Source organism: Thunnus maccoyii, chromosome 16 (genome assembly GCF_910596095.1).
Source record: "Thunnus maccoyii chromosome 16, fThuMac1.1, whole genome shotgun sequence".
Taxonomy (NCBI): domain Eukaryota; kingdom Metazoa; phylum Chordata; class Actinopteri; order Scombriformes; family Scombridae; genus Thunnus; species Thunnus maccoyii.
The window spans coordinates 4,440,735-4,460,810 of NC_056548.1; the positions used below are offsets into that span (position 1 = coordinate 4,440,735).

The 20,076-nt window shown below is 41.1% G+C and overlaps 1 protein-coding gene across 14 annotated transcripts in view; it reads right to left on the minus strand.

Annotated features, from left to right (window-relative positions):
* Positions 1–20,076, minus strand: part of LOC121881354 (MAP/microtubule affinity-regulating kinase 3-like) — an 85,926-nt gene that overhangs the window by 43,024 nt on the left and 22,826 nt on the right. For 8 of the 14 annotated variants that reach the window (XM_042389091.1, XM_042389090.1, XM_042389088.1 and 5 more), the window contains 9 exons: positions 16,493–16,563; positions 14,799–14,855; positions 11,557–11,793; positions 10,423–10,563; positions 7,869–7,968; positions 3,515–3,627; positions 3,143–3,290; positions 1,732–1,949; positions 1,081–1,184 (listed from right to left, as the gene is read on the minus strand). In XM_042389091.1, coding sequence (XP_042245025.1) covers positions 1,081–1,184; positions 1,732–1,949; positions 3,143–3,290; positions 3,515–3,627; positions 7,869–7,968; positions 10,423–10,563; positions 11,557–11,793; positions 14,799–14,855; positions 16,493–16,563 — 1,189 coding nt within the window. The remainder of the gene's footprint in view (positions 1–1,080; positions 1,185–1,731; positions 1,950–3,142; positions 3,291–3,514; positions 3,628–7,868; positions 7,969–10,422; positions 10,564–11,556; positions 11,794–14,798; positions 14,856–16,492; positions 16,564–20,076) is intronic. The other 6 variants (XM_042389093.1, XM_042389097.1, XM_042389100.1 and 3 more) reach the window with 1 other exon arrangement.

Genomic DNA, 20,076 nt, shown 5'->3' on the forward strand with positions numbered 1-20,076 from the left:
CCTTAATTTCAGACGTTGGCACCAAAAAAACAAGTTGGACGCACACTTTCCTTACTGTTCTTTGCAGGGAATGAAGTCCATGGTTTAGTCGGGGGTGTTACAGAGTGTGAAGCTGGCTGGATGTGTGGGTTAGCGAGGGGGGGGGGGGCAAACAGGGGCGGAGACATGAGACAGGAGACAGACGGGGGGTGGGGGGTTGGAGGCCCTGTCGTCTTACTTGGGCGTGCAGTAGTCCAGAGCGTAGTAGGAGTGGGGCAGCGTGGCCCAGCCTGCCTGGCAAGCGTACAAAGGGCCGACGGTTTGATACCTCAGCCGCACCGAACTGGACGAGGCACCGAACGCAGCGGCCGCAAAGGCAGAGGAGGGGCTAGTGGCACAAGCCATCTCAGTCATGCTGGTCATGCCACAATGAAAACAAACCCCCCCCCACCCCCCCACCCAATTCACAAACACACAGAGGCAGAAATGAAAAATAAGATGATGAGAAAAAAGGGAAAGTAAATACAAGAAAGAAGGAATAGAAAGAAAGAAAATGAAGGAATGAAAATCTTTTCTAAGAATCCTTTCTGGCTTTTCTTCCAATAATAAAAAAAGGACAATATGGACTCAAACACTTCACTGGAGTTCAACCAGTTTGGGTTTGGAAGGCTGACATTGATATTTCTGTACCGAGCCTACCAATATGCATATTTACAATCCTCGACTTTGACCATGTTTGTGTTCTTAATGAGGATTTTTGCATTCTTGTCGGGTGGAAGAAGCTCTAAAAACAGCATTTAGACCACAATACTGGCGACGGACAACACTGACCTGTGGTTAAATCTAAAAAAAAAAAAAATACATACTGACTTCCCTAACAGGTTCCACAAATATGAGCTAGCTCAATAATCTCATTAAAGCCATTTCCAAAAAGTAACAAAATATAACCATTAAACAGTTAGTTTCCACTGGACTTCACTGACCCGACGGTAAAGTGGAACCATCTGAAACCTTCTGCTTTCTGTTTGTTCTGACACAGATTTCATGTTTTTTTTTTTTGAGAGGAAAACAGGTCAAAGGCAGCGAACGTCCTGGTCTCACCTGTTCTCCTTCCCGTTGGGAATGACGGAGAGGCGGTCCGTGTTGTTCCTGTCGCTGCAGACGTACGTGTTCCTCCTGGTCATGCCTGCTGACGCAGTGTTATTCTGCAGAGAGAGAGAAACGAGTGTTTGTGTTACTATATTAATACAAACAACATGTTATAAAGGAGAGAGTTTCAGTAACACTCTCATGTCTGTTTGGTGAGCTAACACTTAGCTTAGCACAAAGACTGTAAACAGGGGGAAACAGCTAGCATGTTGTGTGTGTTTGTTTGGTGGATTTTGTTACTTTTGGACCAGAGCTGGAACGACAGACAATTAGTTGATTAACAGATAATGAATTGCCAACTATTCTGATGATTCATTATGATCATTTTCTGTCATTTTTAAGCGAAAATGTCCCAAATTTTATGATTCTAGCTTCTCAAATGTGAATATTTTCTGGTTTATTTAGTCTTCTGCGATAGTAAACTGACTTTCACCATTTTTGGGCATTTTATAGACCGAACGACTAATCGATTAATGGAGAAAATGAACTTATTTTCCAAAAAAACTATTCAAACTATTTAGTAAAAATCATCAGGAGATCATCCAGCTGTCGATAGATGAGCGTAGAGTGTGTTTTTATGTTCTAAGTGATGAAGAGACTCACGCTCGGGCCGGTGGTGGCGCCTTTCCTGCGGTCAGGGATGTCGGCCTTGTTGGGGTTGTTGGCGTTGCCCAACAGAGGGCTGGCAGGTGGAGCGCCGCGGCTCCCCGGGGTGCTGGGTTTACGGAGCTGGACTCCACCTTCCTCCTTGGCGCTGTTCTCCGCTGTGGTGGTCTGACTCCTCTTCGGATGAGCCATCCCAGGAGGGACGTTCTGACCGACTACGGAGAGAGACGAGACGCGGACTTTCTTTAATTTCATGGCTTTTATATGAAATGAGACGACCTACAGACGACCTACATCATCAGCACATTCTGGTATTTTTTTAGAAAGTGATTTAGTTCAAGGAAGAAGAAAAAAAGTCTGTTTTCATGCAAAATAATAAACCTGAGGCCTCATTTTTCAACAACAGTCCAGTTTCAGCTTCTCAAATGTGATTCAAGTATGTTAACTTGGGATTTTTAAAACTATTTTCTGACGTTTTAATTAATTGTTTAATCAATAAAATAATCAGCAGCTTAACTAACAGTGAATAAAATCATTTGTTGCAGCCCTACATGTGTCATTTAGTGAAACTTTGTGAGTGAAGTCTAAAAAGTAGAAACTTATTTACCAAAATATTACAGTTGCAGTGCAAAAAAATACAGAAAAAACCCTGAAAATAGCATGATATTCTATAAATGTACAGCGGATAATACTTGTGAAGAGGCGTGTGAGAGTTTAAAAAGGTTTAAGTGAAGCTCTTTAAGCTGCGGATCTGAGAGGAAGAGGAACAAACTGAGGTCACTGACGAAGCATTACATCACTGAGCTGTTCAAACAAGCCAAAGGTGAAGTGACCGGTTTGATTTCACTGCTTTTATCAACAAGCTACTGATGAAAACCAACCTTTATACAGAGTTAAAGGCACAACAGACTCTACTGTGTTGTTACAAAAGAGAAAATAACAACTGCTCACAATGTGAAATAAAAAAATAACCACATTCAATATAAACCAGTAAAACCATTTTAAAGACCCTGAGAAACGTTTTCTTGATCCGCGTCTTGCAGTAAGACATGAATCCAACATGAACACCAGATTTTTCTGCTGAAGTTACAACAGTTTTTGCTTATTTCACACAAGAGCTTTCAGTATTTTTTTAGTTTCATTAAGCGCTCTTGACTGGTTTGTGACTGGTTTGAAATGGGCGGGGCCCAGTAGGAAAAACATGATGTCACATATTTCTGTGCACCAACCAGGATTCAACAATATTTGAATCAAAATGTGATGACAGTTGTTTGCTTTTGTTGCCAGCACTGTCAGTCAAATCTGTAATCAAACTAAACTGCAACGATTAATTGATTAATAGATAATCTGCAACTATTAATTGGACAGAAGAAGCATCTCGAAAAAGACCTGGTTGATGCCTCCTCACCTTGTTCACTGTAACGTCTCTGTTTGTGGTTGGAGGAGACGCTCCTCTGGACTTTGAGGTGGGAGGGCGACTGGCCGTTGAGCTCGCTGTTGGGTCTGGGTTTGGCCAGAGACAGGTTGCTGCTGGAGGCCGACTCGCTGGGCTCCAACTGGGAGACAAACAGTAAATAATCAACTTTCAGATTACTGACGCTGTGATGCTCTCTGACGCTCTAGTCACTTCTGTCCACAAGACGTGATGAACCAAAACTTCATGAGACAGACAGAAGCCAAGTTTCCATCCAGATGCCGATTACATTTACCTTCTGTAAACTACAGAGTGATTAACAGACAGGAAATGAGGAAATCCAGACACTAGATCAGCTGTTTGTACCTCAGAGGCCTTCCTGCCCAGCAGCAGGTAGGTGGCTGTGATCTCGTCATACTTCATCTTGGCCAGAGAGTCCTGGATCTTCTCCAGGTTGTATCCCATCCCCACCATCACATCTGGACAAACACAAACCACAGATTCAAAATGATGCATCTGACATTTTAACAAAACTTCTAAAATATGTTCTAATGACCGTTTTGAATAAAAACAAAACAATAACTTTATTAAAGGGCACATAACAGTTATAGTCATTAATAACTAGTCATTTTATTCTCCTTGTAAAGTAAAAAAGAAACAGCAGGTAATGTTTGCCATTTCCTGACCATAAAAAAAGGACTATAAAAGATTTATATTCAGGAATATCCAACTGCCTTGAGATAAAACTCTCCATGTAGTTTTAAGAAAAGAAAAAGTCATTAAATAATGATTACAGAACATTTCACTCTTCAGTGTTTTTGTATTTGACATCTCTGCTGTGTTCGTTTTGTGTCATTACTTCCCAGTAACTTAAAAAAAATACTTGAATGTAGTGTGATCACATATATGGCGTGTGTGAAGTGTTTCAGGCGAGTGAGTCGGGCAGCTGTGAAGCTCAGGTAATCACTCCCCCCCCCCCGCCCGCTCTCCTGTTCTGCCACCATCAATCAGAAGCAGGAAAAGATGCTGATTGGAGAGCGTGTGTGAGAGCACATGTGCAGTACTGACACAGAGTGCTTCTCTAACGTGTAACCGCCCCATCCCCCTCATCCCCCCCCCACTCTCACGTTTACAGCAGCATGTCAGAAGAAGCAGAGAGGTGTTTCCTGCTACAGCTCCCGCCTGCTCACCTTTAAACATTTATTTATGAGTGTGTCGCTGGCGTTTATATTTTTGTGAGGACTTATTACAATTTCACACCATTGTAGTGAGATTTCACTACTTCAGAGGACGTTTTTAAAAGGTTTTAAATGGTTTTAAGGTTAGAATTGGGTTTAGGTTTAGTTTAGGGGAAGGGTTAGGAATCTATCTAGGAACATTTAGGAACACAACAGATAAAAAAACACTGAAAATGATGAAGGGAATTATTTCCCAAACACACAAAACAACAAGACAATGTTTGAAAAATGAAATAAATCCAGATATTATAATGAGAATAAGGTTTAGCTGCAGTGAGGTATTAACTCCACATTCCTCTCATTCATGTGTTTGATTCTGCTGCAATTCTACTGAAAGAATTTGAGGCTTGAAACCATTAAAAACTGGAATAAAAAGTCAAAGCGGGCTGAGAGGAGGATTAGTATTTCACATTCCTTCTTCTTATAGTTCGTCCACATTAGACCTAGCGACTATTTTCATAATCGATTTGCTGTTTTAAATCATATTTTCAGGCAAAAACCCCAAACATCTGACAGTTCCATCTTCAGATTAACAGTAAACCGGGTTAAAAAGAGCAGAAGAAGAAGAAGAGATTTAGCTGTTTTCCTTTACTGTTCAGTTGTTTATGAAAATGACGTGGAGACAACAGAGCGGACTCAAGTGGTTTCAAATATTAAACCAGCTCAGCATCTCTCTCTCTTCATTCTCCCCCCCGACACGCATACATGAAGGCTTTTATGCTTTCATCTCCACAATACGCAGCCTATTAATTTTTAAAAGAAAAAGACTCTTCCACCTCGAACATGTGGGAGAACATTTCGGAGCAGAAGCAGGTTACAGCTTCAGAAACAGAGCTGGTTTTTTTTTTTTTTTTTTAAGCGAAGGCGTCTGGATGACTCAGAGGCTTCACCGTGACCCGTAATGTGCTCGTCTTCCTCTGTCAGTGTCAGGTTGTCGTCCGTTTCCACCAGGAAGGAGCTCAACCTCGTTTTGAAATGAAACCCTTCATACATTTTGACCGATCTGTTCCTCGTGTCGTCTGATTATTGTTTGAGCAGCTCAGAAGCTTCTCTGGGATGTTACAGCGAGAGAGAGAGAGAGAGAGAGAGTGTGTGTGTGTGAATCCTGCGTGTGTGTGTGTGTGTGTGTGTGTGTGTGTGTGTGTGTGTGTGTGTGTGAATCCTGCAAGGACGTCACAGCGTCGCTGTATTTTTAGCAAATGTTAGCTTCTACGTGTCCTTGGAGCAGCCTGCTTTACATTTCTCCACAGCAGCTAGAAGCTCTGCAGACAAATAACTGCTGTCTACTTTTATCTGGGATGTAATGAATTAATAGCTGGTTATTAAATTATATTACACATATAAAAGATAAGAGCTGCATTTTGTAAAATACGCGTTTAATTACTCATTAACAAAAAAACTAAAATGTAAGAGATCAGTTTTATGTAAATGAGGAAGGCTACACTGAATCATTAGAGTCTGAGATGTTAGTTCATCGCAGATATATAATCGATATCTGTGTTAAAATAAGTAATAGGAAGTAGAACAGAAACCACTATGAAAAAGGTGTTTTTAAAGCTGAAACAGCGTCTCTATTACACAGTTTTAGGGCTGCGACTAGTGATTAAATCAAGTAACTGTCTGGATCTATGAAATGTTAGAATATAGTGTTATAATGTCCAACAGCCTGAAGATTTTCAGTCTACTATCATATATCACAGAGAAAAGCAGTAAATCCTCACATTTGAGAGGCTGAAACCAGCAACACTCTTGCTTGGAAAATGACTACAGAGTATTATATTAATATATTAATGACTCGTTTTGAGTCATTTTTTTATGAAAGAAAACGTCCAAGTTTTCTGATTCCAGCTTCTTTAATATGAGTATTTTCTGGTTTCTTTAGTCCTCAATTACAGTAAACTGAATATCTTTGGGTTGTGGACACAACAAGACGTTTTGGGAAACAGAGATCGATATTTTTCCCGTTTTTCTAGCAAATAATCGATCAATCGAGAAAATAATCCACGGATGAATTGATAATGAAAATATTTGTTAGATGCATCCCTAAATGATTAAAATAATTAATACACAGTCCACCAGAGATAACTGACGACTTTACTTTCTACTGTAAATTGTCCCACTCAGCACATCCTGTGGTCACAACAATGAAAACTGATTGTTTACGTTGTGTGACTGAATAAATAAAACTGAATATTCGTCGTTATATTGTTTAAATCTTCAATATCAATATTGTTATCAGCCTCCAAACTCCAATATAGATCCAGCTATAATAATAATAATTAAGGCTTTTATCCATAATGTTTAATATATTTATGTATTATAAGACAGCTGTAGACTGTCGCTTCACTCTGCTGTCCGACTATTTGACAAAACCAATAAAACTTTATTTCAACCCTTCAGAAACGTCACCGCCGTCTTTACCGCAGTTCCATAATCTCTCTAGCAGAGAAGATTTTTTACATTGACAACTAATTTTTTTTTTTTTTAAAAAAGGGAAATTTCATTCAATCTTTACAATCTGTTAAATGGTGCAGCAGTTATTACTTAACCAGCTGTTACGTGCCATTACTCAGAGCTGGCAGTGTTTTACTTTAAGATTCCTGCTGCTGACAGCTTTTATGCAGATATTTTTATACGTTTCTTGTTTTAAAAATATCAAAAACCCCCGACAGCAAAATAAAAATAATTAATCCTCTCCGTGTCGGGGCGGAAAAGCCTCTCAGACGTCTCCGCTGACAGCCGTACTAAAGCCGTTATTTTTGGTGAGTTTTTCCTTCATAGGTTTTTAAACTGACTGACATCTTCTGATTTAGTGGAATTAAAACCTTCCACACAAACATGGGAGCGATTCATCCCGGCAGACATGACACTGATAAAAACACGCTCACGAGACATACGTTTAAAAACAATATCGGTCTTCTATAGATGGAAACCGACTGCTGTGTGACATCAGGTGAGAGAGAAACACGCTCCGCTGCTGTAACCGGGCGGATCGCCGTCTTCCCACACACACACTCCCCACTTTAACAGCTTTCATCCAGGACACGACGGGGAGGCTTCTTCTTTCTCGTTCTCTCTTCGCATGCGACAGCATTTCTCGTGTTTATTTATTCATCATCACGTTTCATCTTTTCTTTTAAAGGCTCTTCGGCGCATGAAATAATGAGACCGCCTCTGTGTTGCGGAGCCCCCCCCCCCCCCCCCCGCTAAACGCCTCACACATCCTCTCCCCCGTTGGACAAAAACCACGCAGACTTGAGTTTTTAACAGCGATAAAAAGGAAGAAGATGATGTTTTTTCTGATGCTCGTGCACTTTTTAAGATTATACAACCGGGGTATCACAAGCCCGATGGTCATAAAGCTCGGTAACATCTGAAATGACTATGCAAACTTTCCCTTTGAAGGAATAAAACTTGCAGTTACTTGATTTTACCTGCAACTTTAACAGTTTCACAAACATCAGCAGATTTTTTTTTTTTACCTATTCTCTTCTGATCCGTGATGTCCAGCTCTGGTTCGCCGTAAGGCTTCAGCTCGTCTTCTTCAAATCCTGCGTTGATCCATCGATCCTTCATGATTTGCTGCAAAAACAAAAGTGACAAAATTAGACCCCGACTACTTAGACCTCTGACTGGTGCTGGAGCTTTGACAGCGTAGGTGTGGATTTATTTCTCAAAGGTTTATTTTATACACGAGACGCTACACTACGCACATATGTTTTATGAAGACAGTGTGACATCCAGGTGACTTCTATATTGATACTACAGTCATGTGATCTCCGTGTCTTTCTGAAACCTCCTCCGTGTCGTCTTCATCGACAACCTCTATCAGCGTCAGACACGGTTCATGTCGTCTCCACGTAGCCCTGACGTGAAGTTAAATGTATAAAGCTGCAGCAGCTGTAGTGAGCTCAAAGCTACTCTGTAAACCCTTGTTTTAAGACAGACTTGAATAATTTTAAACTTTTCCTTTTAATGCAACCCAGATTGATCCATTGTAAAAGCCAGATTTACCAGGAATATCTATTTTTAGTATCTCAGTTGGTTTGACAGTCAGTAGAATCCTTCTCTACTTCTATTTCATGTCTAAACTCTTTCATATTTTGAATAACAACTTCCCTTTGTATTAAAATCATCTCTATAAAAGGACTTAATTTTAAACTGCACGTTAAAGAAGACAGCAGAAGGAAAAATTGACCAAATGTGTGTGTGTGTGTGCGCGCTCTAACTCCTCTGCCCTTTCACAGCGACGTCCACATCCTGCCGCACGTCATTTGTTTGCACCTTTATTTTTAATTTGCTGCCGATCAATAGCTCTCGGGGAATTAATTTGCTTCCTCATTAAAACCCCAATGATCACGCTCTGATGTAACCGGAGCTTATGCCATAATCCAGGGCAATCATGTGGCAGCCGAGGCCGACACATGTGAGAGAGTCCAGCCGACCACATTTAGTTTAATTCACTTACGTTCAAACTCGACGAGATGCAATAAAACTGTTTTCTTCTAAAAGTGAGCGAATTAAAAGACTGAAAGCAGCTTTGATAACATTTCCAACAATAAAAGTTGCTTTTAACGTCGAGCCATTTTATCCACAAATGATATTTTATATGTTCATGATATACAGTTTGGTATCAGTTAGAGCAGATTGCAGCCAATCATCAACGTTTTCCTGACGATGTGATCGCCGCTGATGGATCTGTGGAACCTTTCTCCGTCTCTTAGATCAAACACTCTTGATTATTAATCTTAGTCTGAGTGGAATAAAAAATGTCAAAAATATTTCCAGTGTTCTCTGATTATAAATTGTGGAAAATGAAATTGCGGTTCAACGTGTTTTAACTTGCGTCAGTCACATTTTGACCTTTAACAGACTCTGTGGCGGCGGCGCCGTCGCAGCCGACTCAGCAGTCTGATGACTTTTCTGACATTTTGGACTCGACTCTTGTCTCGTTGCTGTTTGGACTCTAGAAGTGCTGGTGTTAGTGGTGAAAATATGTTTACTAAGTACTACATTTAAGCACAATTTAATAATACTTAATACTCCTATTTAGCAACATTCTTTTTACTCCACTGCTTATTAGTTATTTTACAGCTTTCACATGCAAAACATCATCATCACTTTAGATTAAAATACCTGACAGTGATTTAAAATACCTAATAAATGTCATTTATGTACTGTTATGATGTCAGATGTGCTCAAAGTTCTAAAACTTGAGGTGAATATTTGTAAAAACGCTCCCTGCAAGACAAAAGTCGGGGCTTCGATCTGCTCTAAACGCATTATCTCTTCCCCGTCGAACTGACTGTCTGATTGGTCGTGCCGTCTGCTCCGTTGTTCAGTTGTCCACTCTCATATTTCAGGCTGGAACATGTACAGATGCATTTGAGAAGTTTATATACAGAGTAAAGAAGAACGGTTATAAAAAAGGAAGTGAAATCCTGCTGCTATAGTTTGTTTACGTAGCCTCTGGAGCTGGCGGAAGCTTCCTGAAGCTGACCAATCAGAAACCTTCAAGAGGCTGAACTGAGGGGCTGCATAAAGAGCCGGTATAAAGATAAATAAGAAGTCTTTTGAACTGTAAATCATGCAAAGATATTCCAGTAGAGACCCAGACCCAGCTAGAAGTGTGCATACGGTGTCCCCCTTTAACTTTACTTTTTCTGGGAATTGACTCGACCGTTTATTTTGTACTGTTCAAAAAAACGTTTTGGTCCCCTGGACTCGCGGATAAAGACGGGGAAGTGAACAAGAAAGACAATTTTGGTACAAACACAAGAATGACGATGCATTATTCATGGTTACAACATCAGAGAAGGAGGAGGAGAGTGTGGGCCAGGCGCACACAGAAAAACAGGACACCGTGGGCGGCAGAGAAGATGATTTAAAAGGGGGGAGGAGGTGGGGGGGGGGGGAGATGCAGGGACCAGGAGAGAGAGAGGGGGGGGGATTGTTGGAGAGGTGGAGGATAGATGGCATTCTCCGATGGTGCAGACGTGCTGGAGGAGTGTTTTAAGAACTGAGAGGTATAATTACATTTTCTGCGTCCTCCCTCACCTCGAGAGTACCCCGCTTGGCCGGGTTGAGCACCAGGAAGCGTTTGAGGAGGTTCTCGCAGTCTGTGGACATGTAGAAAGGGATGCGGTACTTCCCTCTGAGCACCCGCTCACGCAGCTCCTGCAGAGAAGAAGCATGAAGTTAGCAAGACGCTGAAACATGCTACAGAAAGGGATGTGAGAAGAAACAGACGCATGGATGTCAATTTAATGGTGGAAGAAATGAGGTCGATGATGCAGATTATAGGCTCTAAACTCTTGTTGATGCTTTCATTTGGTCAATATAGACTGTTGACAGTTATTCCTCTCACATCCCTGCCTGGCCGTCAGCGACTGGGTTGTTTCCCTACTTTTCCCACTTTTTTTTTTCTCCCGACGTTGCATCTCGCTGCTCTGATTAATTGCTGCGAAGCCCCCGTGCGACGGGATCGATCGATCACACGCTGAGCTGAATCAGACGGATGCAGCCACATCTCGTCCTGTGATTTAGCTGCTATATGGTGGTCTGAACAGTCAGCTCACTCCTTCAAACATCTGGCCTTTGCTGTGTGAATTATCAACTCTGCTCATTTGCCTTGAAGCTTAAAATATTTCAGAAAAGTAAGAAAATACTGAGGCTCTTTATTCCAGGAAACTCTGGTGTTATTATCTAACTTCTACACATAAGATGCAACATCCAACACCAAAAACAAAGATTCATACTTATCATATATACATATACACATGCAATAGGCCAGCGTCTAGCATTAGTGTGCATATGCATGGGAAAAAATTCAAGTCTCTTTGGACTAAAGACTGCAAAAGCAATATAATGTAATAATATAAAGTAATATAATGACCACTATCAATTTAACTGAGATGAAGGTTTCATACAGAGCAGGCCAACAGCTGTAACGTTATAACAGTATTAATTATGAATCCCATTTTTCATTCTAAAGACTAATGAAAATACAAACTTGAAGGGCTGTTTAGCTCAGAGGTTGATTTCTGTAAAGATTCAGTGTCAAATCAACATGTAAACATGACGAACCGTCACAGGTCAAACTAAACAATATTAACACATTAGAAATGTTAACTGTATCTCTGTGACGTCTGTACGTCCACACTATCTCACCTTGAGGTTCTGTCCATCAAAGGGCAGCGAGCCGCTGACCAGCGTGTACAGTATGACCCCCAGGCTCCAGACGTCCACCTCCGGCCCGTCGTACTTCTTTCCCTGGAAAAGCTCCGGCGCGGCGTACGGCGGGGAGCCGCAGAACGTGTCCAGCTTGTTGCCCAGAGTGAACTCGTTGCTGAAGCCGAAATCGGCGATCTTGATGTTCATGTCTGCGTCGAGGAGCAAGTTCTCAGCCTGTGGACAGATAGACGGACGGACGGAGGTCAGGGTTACGGTTCTTTTTGATGTGCTGAGACCTTTAAGTTGTGTTGGGATTCAAACTGGAGGTAAATCTGAGAGAAGTCACAGTGAAACAGAAGTTAGAGAGTCTTTAGCTTCTGTTATTTCCCAATGAAACAGAATATTTGAGCGGTGTACAGTTGCAAGAGGGATTTAAATTGAATCCTCAGATGTGATTGGACTGATAAAAGTGGGCGGGGCTTTATTTAGCACCATACGGAGCTGCAGAAGACTTGGCTTCCACACACACACACACACCACCCTTACTTGTTGTTACATCAGGAGGAGGATTAGGGAAGAGATGAATGAATCAGACTTCAACCACATTGTTTTGGTAATTAAAACCACTGATATCCAAACACACATCTCTCTTATCTCTCTCCATATTGTCCTGTTAGCGACTATGATCCACAAATGGAGAAGTGCGGTTTGATATGACCGGTGTGGTTATCTACTTCCCCAAAGTCACGTTTGATAAGATGAATTTTTGTAAACACCCCTGAGTGCAGGATGAGTCAGACATCTGAAACCATTTTACAGAAAGAGAAAATGATTTATCAGGCGTATAACGAGAGATAACTGCACAATTAACACAGGGACGCAGTCTATCCATATATATAAGTATTACCTTTTTCTATTTATCTGTATCGTGTTCTTATCTTCCTCTCTAGTTTCTTCTTGTGCTGCTGTAAAACTAAATTTCCCCTCTGGGATCAAGTTCGATCTTATCTCAAGTTCCAAAACACAATTTCTACTGAAAAAAAAAGGTTAAAAATGTCCGTCACAACTTCCCAGAGCCGAAGAAGAATTACTTCAAGAAGCTGGGAACCCAAAAAAATGTTAAACAATTAATCAATTATCCAAACTGCTGCTAATTAATTCTGTCTAATCTTGTTTCAGCACTTTTCAATAGTCTCAGAGGTGATGTGTGTGTGTGTGATTATCATCCGATACAATAAAACTGTAAACATCTCCCGTTCTAACGTAGGCGAGGGGTTTCCACTGCGACATCTGCTCGTTACTCGCATGAAGCTGTGGGCAAAAGGCTAATTAAGGAAGCCGAGGCAGAGCGAGCAGAGAGAACTTCTATCGAGCCGACGTCCTGAGAGGCTTTTATCTGCGTGAGGGGTAAAAAAAAAAAAACAACACCAGCTGACCATAACTGACACCAGGAAAGAAACATTTTAATGTCAGCGGGCGACATGTTGAGCTGAATCCTCTGGAGCCAAAAAAAAAAAAAAGAGCAAAGTGGCCGACGAGCCTGAGGGAACGCGGTTGGTTTGGTGGTTAAAATTTAACTGTAAACACACAATCAACACCTGTGACATATGGCCACGCATACACTGACACCTGCCCTCGTTACACACAAACACGTGTATACGGTGCATACGCAGAAGATACCGCTCACATCTTCCCTCCTCATGGATCATTCATGAAGCTCTACAGAGGAAACAGTTTAGACATGCGACTGTGTGGGTTTTCTCTTAGCCGTGTGACTCCCACTGACGCCAAGATAAAAATACAGAAGCATCAATATTTATACACGGAGAAGCAAAGAGCGTCATGGCTGCAAAGCGGAGGAGAGAGGAGGGAGGGGGGTCCTTTTACACTACAACCAGTGATGTGGCGGAGAACATGTGAGCAGTTTAGAGAGGCCGCCTACTCGTGCATCTACAGACACCCCCCCCCCCCCCCCCACCGACTGCGGTGTAATGATACATCTTTAAAAAAAAAACAGTCAGAAAAGAGCAAAGTAGAGGCTCATTAGCAGCGTGTGCGTCGTTAGTAATTAAACATGCCGTGTTCGAGCCGTTGACGGGGGATACGGGAGTCACAAAACACGCAACGCTGACGTCAGCTCCCTTTACTGTGACCTTTCTATCCGGTATGAGTCAGAGGTAATTAGCCTGAAAAAAGGTGGAGACACTTTGAGTTGATTTAAACTCGATAGTGCTGCTGATAAACGTGAGCGTTATTAACGGTGTGGATTCATTTCTGACACTGTGGATCAACACTCCCGACTTATTTAGTTTAATTTGAAAGAAAGCCAACAGATATTCACATCTGAGAAGCTGAAACCAGTAGATTTTTATTATTTTTGTTTGCCAAAAATGGATTAAATGACTCATCACTTAATCCACTATTATTTTCACTGTTTCTGTCATCATTTCATATTTACAGTTGCTCATATGTTTGGATATTTTGATACTTAAAGGAGACCATCTCATGCACATTTCCAGCTCTATATTTATATACTGGAATATCTTTGCATGGTTTACAGTTAAAGGCTTCTTATTTATCTTATACTGGCCCTTTGTGCAGCCCCTCAGTTCAGCCTCCGTCTCTAACAGGCTGTTTTAGCTCCTGTCTCTTTAAGGCCCGCCTCCTCATGAGCCCGCTCTGTTCTGATTGGCTAGCTGACCTCCGCTTCACAGCAAAGTAGAAAAAAATGTTGCAAACAAAGCGTTTAGAGCAGGTTTGGCTTTTGACTTGCAGGCAATATTTCTACATATGTTCACTCAAGTTTTGGAACTTTGATCATGTTTAACATCGTAACAGTATATAAATGAAAGAAAACCAGAAAAAGCATATTATGTCCCCTTTAAGTTCAATATACAACTGAAAATGTTCCGTTTCAGTTCACAGAACTTTTTAATAACCACGTCTGAGGTTTGCTTTTTATACATTTTCTGAAAACTTTATATAAAATCAGCCGTCCAAACTCCAGTGTAAAGACTTTAAAGTAAAGTCATGGGCAGATTTGTTTAGTTCTTCACATCTTTCGCCTACATTTCCCAGGTGGCCTGAATGCCAGAGAACACTGATGTTTCTATGATCAGAGCCACAAACTTTTCTCAAATCAACAACCCATTATTCTGATCTACTGAAGCTACACACTGTGAAGCAAAAGTTGTATCTGCTGAACCGACTCCAGACCAGTGTGGCTTCTCTGAACTCACCTTGAGGTCTCTGTGAACGATGTGCTTCTGGTGGCAGTACTGCACCGCCGATACGATCTGTACGGAGGAAGAGACAAGCAGAGAGTTTAGTTAGATGTCTGGTGTTCTCAGACTGCGATAAAAAGGAAGTGGTAGAGGAGGAGGAGATGTGGTCGAGACTGACAGGAAAGATAAAACATAACGCAGGTGGGGCGAGAAGTCGCCGGGAGTCTGAGAGAACAGGTTTCCTCTGTGCAGTAGCACGACTGTACATCAGTCTGTCTAACGGGCCTGATAACAGTCTGCACGAACAGTACAGAAACACCGTGATAGATTATCAGTATCAGGGGACACGGGTTTCCTACACAAACTTTAAAAAATACTTTGCTCGTTACAGTTTCATTTCTCATTGTTTTGTTCAACCTTCAGCCTGAAAAACATATTAATGACAATAAAACTCCACATCTACAGCTCTGTTCAAGGATCCTACAGATGGCTGCTGTCATCCTGACCAATAACAGATTGTTTATTACGCTGATGTTCCTGTTATTGCAGTAAGTTATCCGCGTTTGTTTTGTTCTATTTTTGCTGAAGGAAATATTTGCAAATCTACACTGCTGCAAAACGCAGCTGGATCCCTTCCTTCAACGAGAACAGAAACCAGCAAATGAGACAAAAATCATCCTCGAAAGCATAAACGCTGCCCAGAACCTGAAGATAAATCAGTTTATTATCATAGAGGAGTGTTAAAAATAGAAAATATTCACATTTGGGAGGCTGGAACCAGTGAATTTCTGCCATAAAAAGCTTAAACAAATTACCTGATTATCTAAATCATTGCCAGTAGTAGCAGCTCTAAACATCTGCATGATGCTGCATTAAACACTCTTAAAGAGTCACGAAATCTCTCTAAGCTGGAGAAGGATGTGATGTCAGTGTTTTGTTGTGAGTAATAAATAAATAAATATTGATCAGAACGAAACTTAAAAACTGTTAGCAGTCTGTTAGAGAGATGCTGCGGTTCCTGGTCTGGTGATGTGAAGGTGTCGGTATGGTTGAAACCAGCTAGTTTGTATCACGTCTTTTCTTACCACGTCTGAAGCCAAATGTCATATCTGACACCTCAATATTGTCTTAAACAAGGTAAAACCTGCTGACATAATACACAGTTGTGAGTCTGCTGGAACAGACCTCGAGATCGCGCATGTGATGGGAAACACATGCTTGAATCAGTCCTGCAGGCTTTAATTTAAAATGAATGGAGGATGTAATGTGACCATACGTTACGTTTTCATATGAGTTCTGAGTTTGTACTTTATTTTGATGATTTTAAAACAGTTCTTCATGCTTTACTGACATGCAGCTGCTCTGCTAATGTCTCCCTAAAATTTCTCAGCAACAAAGTCTATTTAATGACCTTGACTAGAAATTAATAAGGTGGATTTTCTACGAGTTCTAAAAAACATGGAGGTTGTTTGGCCAGCTTTTAATCTTCACACAACAGTTAATGACTTTGAACTGCGCGTGACAGTCACTGAGAGATAAATGATGAGGAAGGGGCTGAGTTGGGACATTTCTCATCAGTCTTAAGACGTCAGAGACGTTGCCCCTCCCCACCCTCCCCCCCCTCGAGGACTGAGGACAGCGACCTGTCTGAGATACAGCCAGGAGCAGAGGTGTGAAACCAGAACACTGCAGGGGGAGAAAGCTGGTACCTGTCTAAATTTAGCCCTGGCCTCTTTTTCCTTCATTCTTCCATGTGCAACCAGGTAGTCAAAGACCTCTCCTGCAAAAGAGAAAGAGAGAGAGAGAGAGAGAGAGAGAATTAGAAAAATGACAACCAGAGTGTTTGGAGATCGAGTGAGAATTCAGAGAATAAGGAAAAGACACAGAAGGTGGAGAGAAACAAAAAGTGAGTCACAACTTATGAGTAGATAAAAATAACTTCACGATGAACTGCGCCCCCCCCCCCTGCCTCCCCCTTCCTTCCCCTCCCCTCCAACTTTTCTACGCAGCTGGCCTGCACTGTCACCCATGTGCATGGTTGGAGGGTGTTTCTTGACCGTACTGAGGTTTCCTCCACACTGAGCCTCTCCCGGAGGCACAAGCTGCTGCCGAGCAGGGCTCCAGCAGGAGACCCTTCCTTCGGCCCACACTTCTGCACACTCGGAGCCGAAACGTGACTGCGCTCGCTCGTGTGCTAATTGAACTCAAGTGGCTGCCGTGTGTAAGTGTGTATGTGTGCAAAGAAGCAAAAAAAAAAAAAAAAGAGGAACCGAGCAAAATAACAAGCAACAAAATCTACAACAAAAAACGCCTCCCCCTTCTTTTCCTGAATCCTTGAAACCCTCCCACTCTGTCAGCGCTGACCTGCAGAGGTGGTCATAGCGTACGTTTCTGTACTTCACAGCTCTAGAAAAGCAACAATTCATCGACTCTCTCTCTGACTCAACTGCTAAAGACAGAATGTGCCGGGCTAACGCTTTGCATGTCAGAGCAAAAGGGCACACCATGTGCTGTACATGGGAATGAGATTAGGGAACTGGAAAATAGTGAGCAAACTGTAATGTTCTTTAAGAAAATGAGAGGAAAACGTGTTTAAAAACAAAGGAAATCTTGTACGAATGTGAGATAAAAAGGTTAAAATTCAGGCAGTGTGAAATTTATGTATGATTAAATTATGTTGAGGCAACTTTTTAAGCCACATTGCTCAACAGGGATTGCTCTCGTTTCACTGCATGAAGGCAGCGAGCCCTGATCCAGTACCCTATACTATATATCATATCCCAACAGTCTCCCAGAACTTGTAAATTTCAGTGAAAGAGCTGCTCTTAAAAAAAAAAAAAAAAGTTACAGGAAGAAAGTTGAAAATATGACTCCACTGGATGGTAGGAAATCTTCTTAGCAACCTATAAGGTTTTGTGCTGTAAAGTAACAGAAACCATCATTTATTCCTAACAGAGAAAAGCTCCGTGCTGCTGCTGCAGGTCGAGAAAAGCTAAAAGTTTTTATGTAAGAAGTTTAATGTGAGTGTCTTGAAAGGTTTAAATGTGATTTTCAGACGTATAGACAGTTTCGAGGGTTGTAGTTATTGGTCTTAACAAGCTTAAAAGGTGTCATGCGGCTAGAAAATCTGCTCATGAACTGTTTGAAATGTTTGTAAGCAGAGAAAATACGTTCCAAATGTAAAAGTGTTAACCAGACAGTATTTGAGTAACACATGAAGACATTATTGTCATGTTAGACTAGTTTCACATACCGACACTGCCTGTAGGGAGTAAGAGCAGAGTTTGTGAACTTTTAAACCGTAATTTTAATGTTTATGTTGTCAGGAAACTAGATATTTGTCAAATTATGTTGAATTGTGTTGTGCTTATTTTTGTTCGGGAAGGTTGTTTTAATAGAATTTATATTTATTTTTTTAAAGAGTTATTTTTTTCTAACTGGCGTCAGCTTGTCGCACATGCCCATAAATGACTGTCTGTCCCGCAGCCTGGGTTGCTAAGGTTGTTGCTAAGGTTGTTGCTAAGGTTCTTCCGTGTGTTGTTTGTGTCGTCTACTCTCATATTTCAGATCTTATTTCAGCTTGAACATGTACGGATGTATTTGAGAAGTTGACATTTCGAGTAAACAACGAGGTGAAGTAGTGAAATCCTGCTACTACAGTTTGTTTCCCGGTTTGTTGACAGAGCCTCTGGAGCAGACGGATCGAGAAGCTGGCCAATCAGAACAGAGTGGGCTCGTGGGGAGGCGGGGCCTTAAAGAGACAGGAGCTGAGACAGCCTGTTAGAGACGGAGGCTGAACTGAGGGGCTGCATAAAGGGCCTGTATAAGATAAATAAGGAGATTTTAACTGTAAATCGTGCAAAGATATTCCAGTGGAGCCCCAGAATATAAATATAGACCTGCTGCATTTATCAGCAGCGGCAGCACTGAGCGCTCTGCTACTGAGCAGCTTTTTGATTTTATGCATTTACAGTGTATCCACTTCATTGGAAGAGATCATTCGGTTGGAATAAATCACGTTATTTGTTACTTTACACTGATTACTTTTTCCTCCGTCTTATTGCTCTCTAAGAAGATTCATTCCTCTCATTGGGTGAGTTTCAACATTGCTCCTGTCATAAATTTTATGAGCTGATCTGCCACTGAAACGTACAAGTTTTGGGAGATATCCATGCAGTCCTGGATCATTACAAGAAGGCAATCTGCTGTGCTTCAGGGAGAGCTGAGGGTCGTCTTGAGATTCTGCTTGAATTCCAAGAAAAATCAATGCCAAAATTGAAAGAAATATTAGATTTACTTCATTAACATCTAATGCAATTGGCCTATGATCATAGTTCCCATCTCGGTGCTAATGTGATTTGCTCCTCGGCAGGCAGGTCTTCACAATTTGTCATCGCCGCTTGGCTCAACGGTTCGAATACGACCTTTCCAAGAAATCAATGACAAGATGTGCTTTTAGGTCCTGTGTATGTGTGATGCTGCATTAAATGAGCAACTTTTAAAAGATCTCGCCAAAATAAAACTTAATAGTTGACTCATTGGATGTCTTTTGTTTCTTTCTATTTTGTAGCTGCGATTCAAAATGAATAGTAGCTGTAAGGCTGCAACTGATGTTTATTTTCATTAATGATTCATCTGTTGATTATTTTCTCAATTAATCGATTAGTTGTTTGGTCCAGAAAATGACAGGAAATTGTGAAAAATGTCTTCAAATGTCTTGTTTTGCCTACAACAATCCACAACACAAAGATATTCAGTTTACTGTCATAGAAACCAGAAAATACTCACATTTGAGAAGCTGGAATCAGAGAATTTGGACTTTTTTTTTTCTTTAAAAAAAAAACAAACAAAGGGACTCAACTGTATCAAAACAGTTACTGATTAACTTAACAGTTGGAAACTAATCGATTAATTGTTGCAGCTTTAAGTTGCTGCAGTAGTTTTCTTTTTTTGAACAAGCCAAAAAGCTGTAAACATACGGTGGCCCTGAGGGGCAAAAAACATGGATTAAAGGTGTAAATAATTGGCCCAAATCGAGCATCTACGGTCGTTAAAATCCAAATATTATCGCTGATCAAACCTTTGTTATCCAAGAACTCTGACTGACTGCAGACCTGTACAATCATCAGCAAGAATTATTGTCCCTATGTTTACTGTTTTCTAAAATGCTCTTGAGTTTTGTTTTGTTATTGTGTTTTTTAAAATGATGTTTTTTTTGCATTATTGTTTCTTGTGTTTGATGTTTTGTTGTTGTGTATCCTCATAGCCACATTAATAAATATGAGCTCTCTGA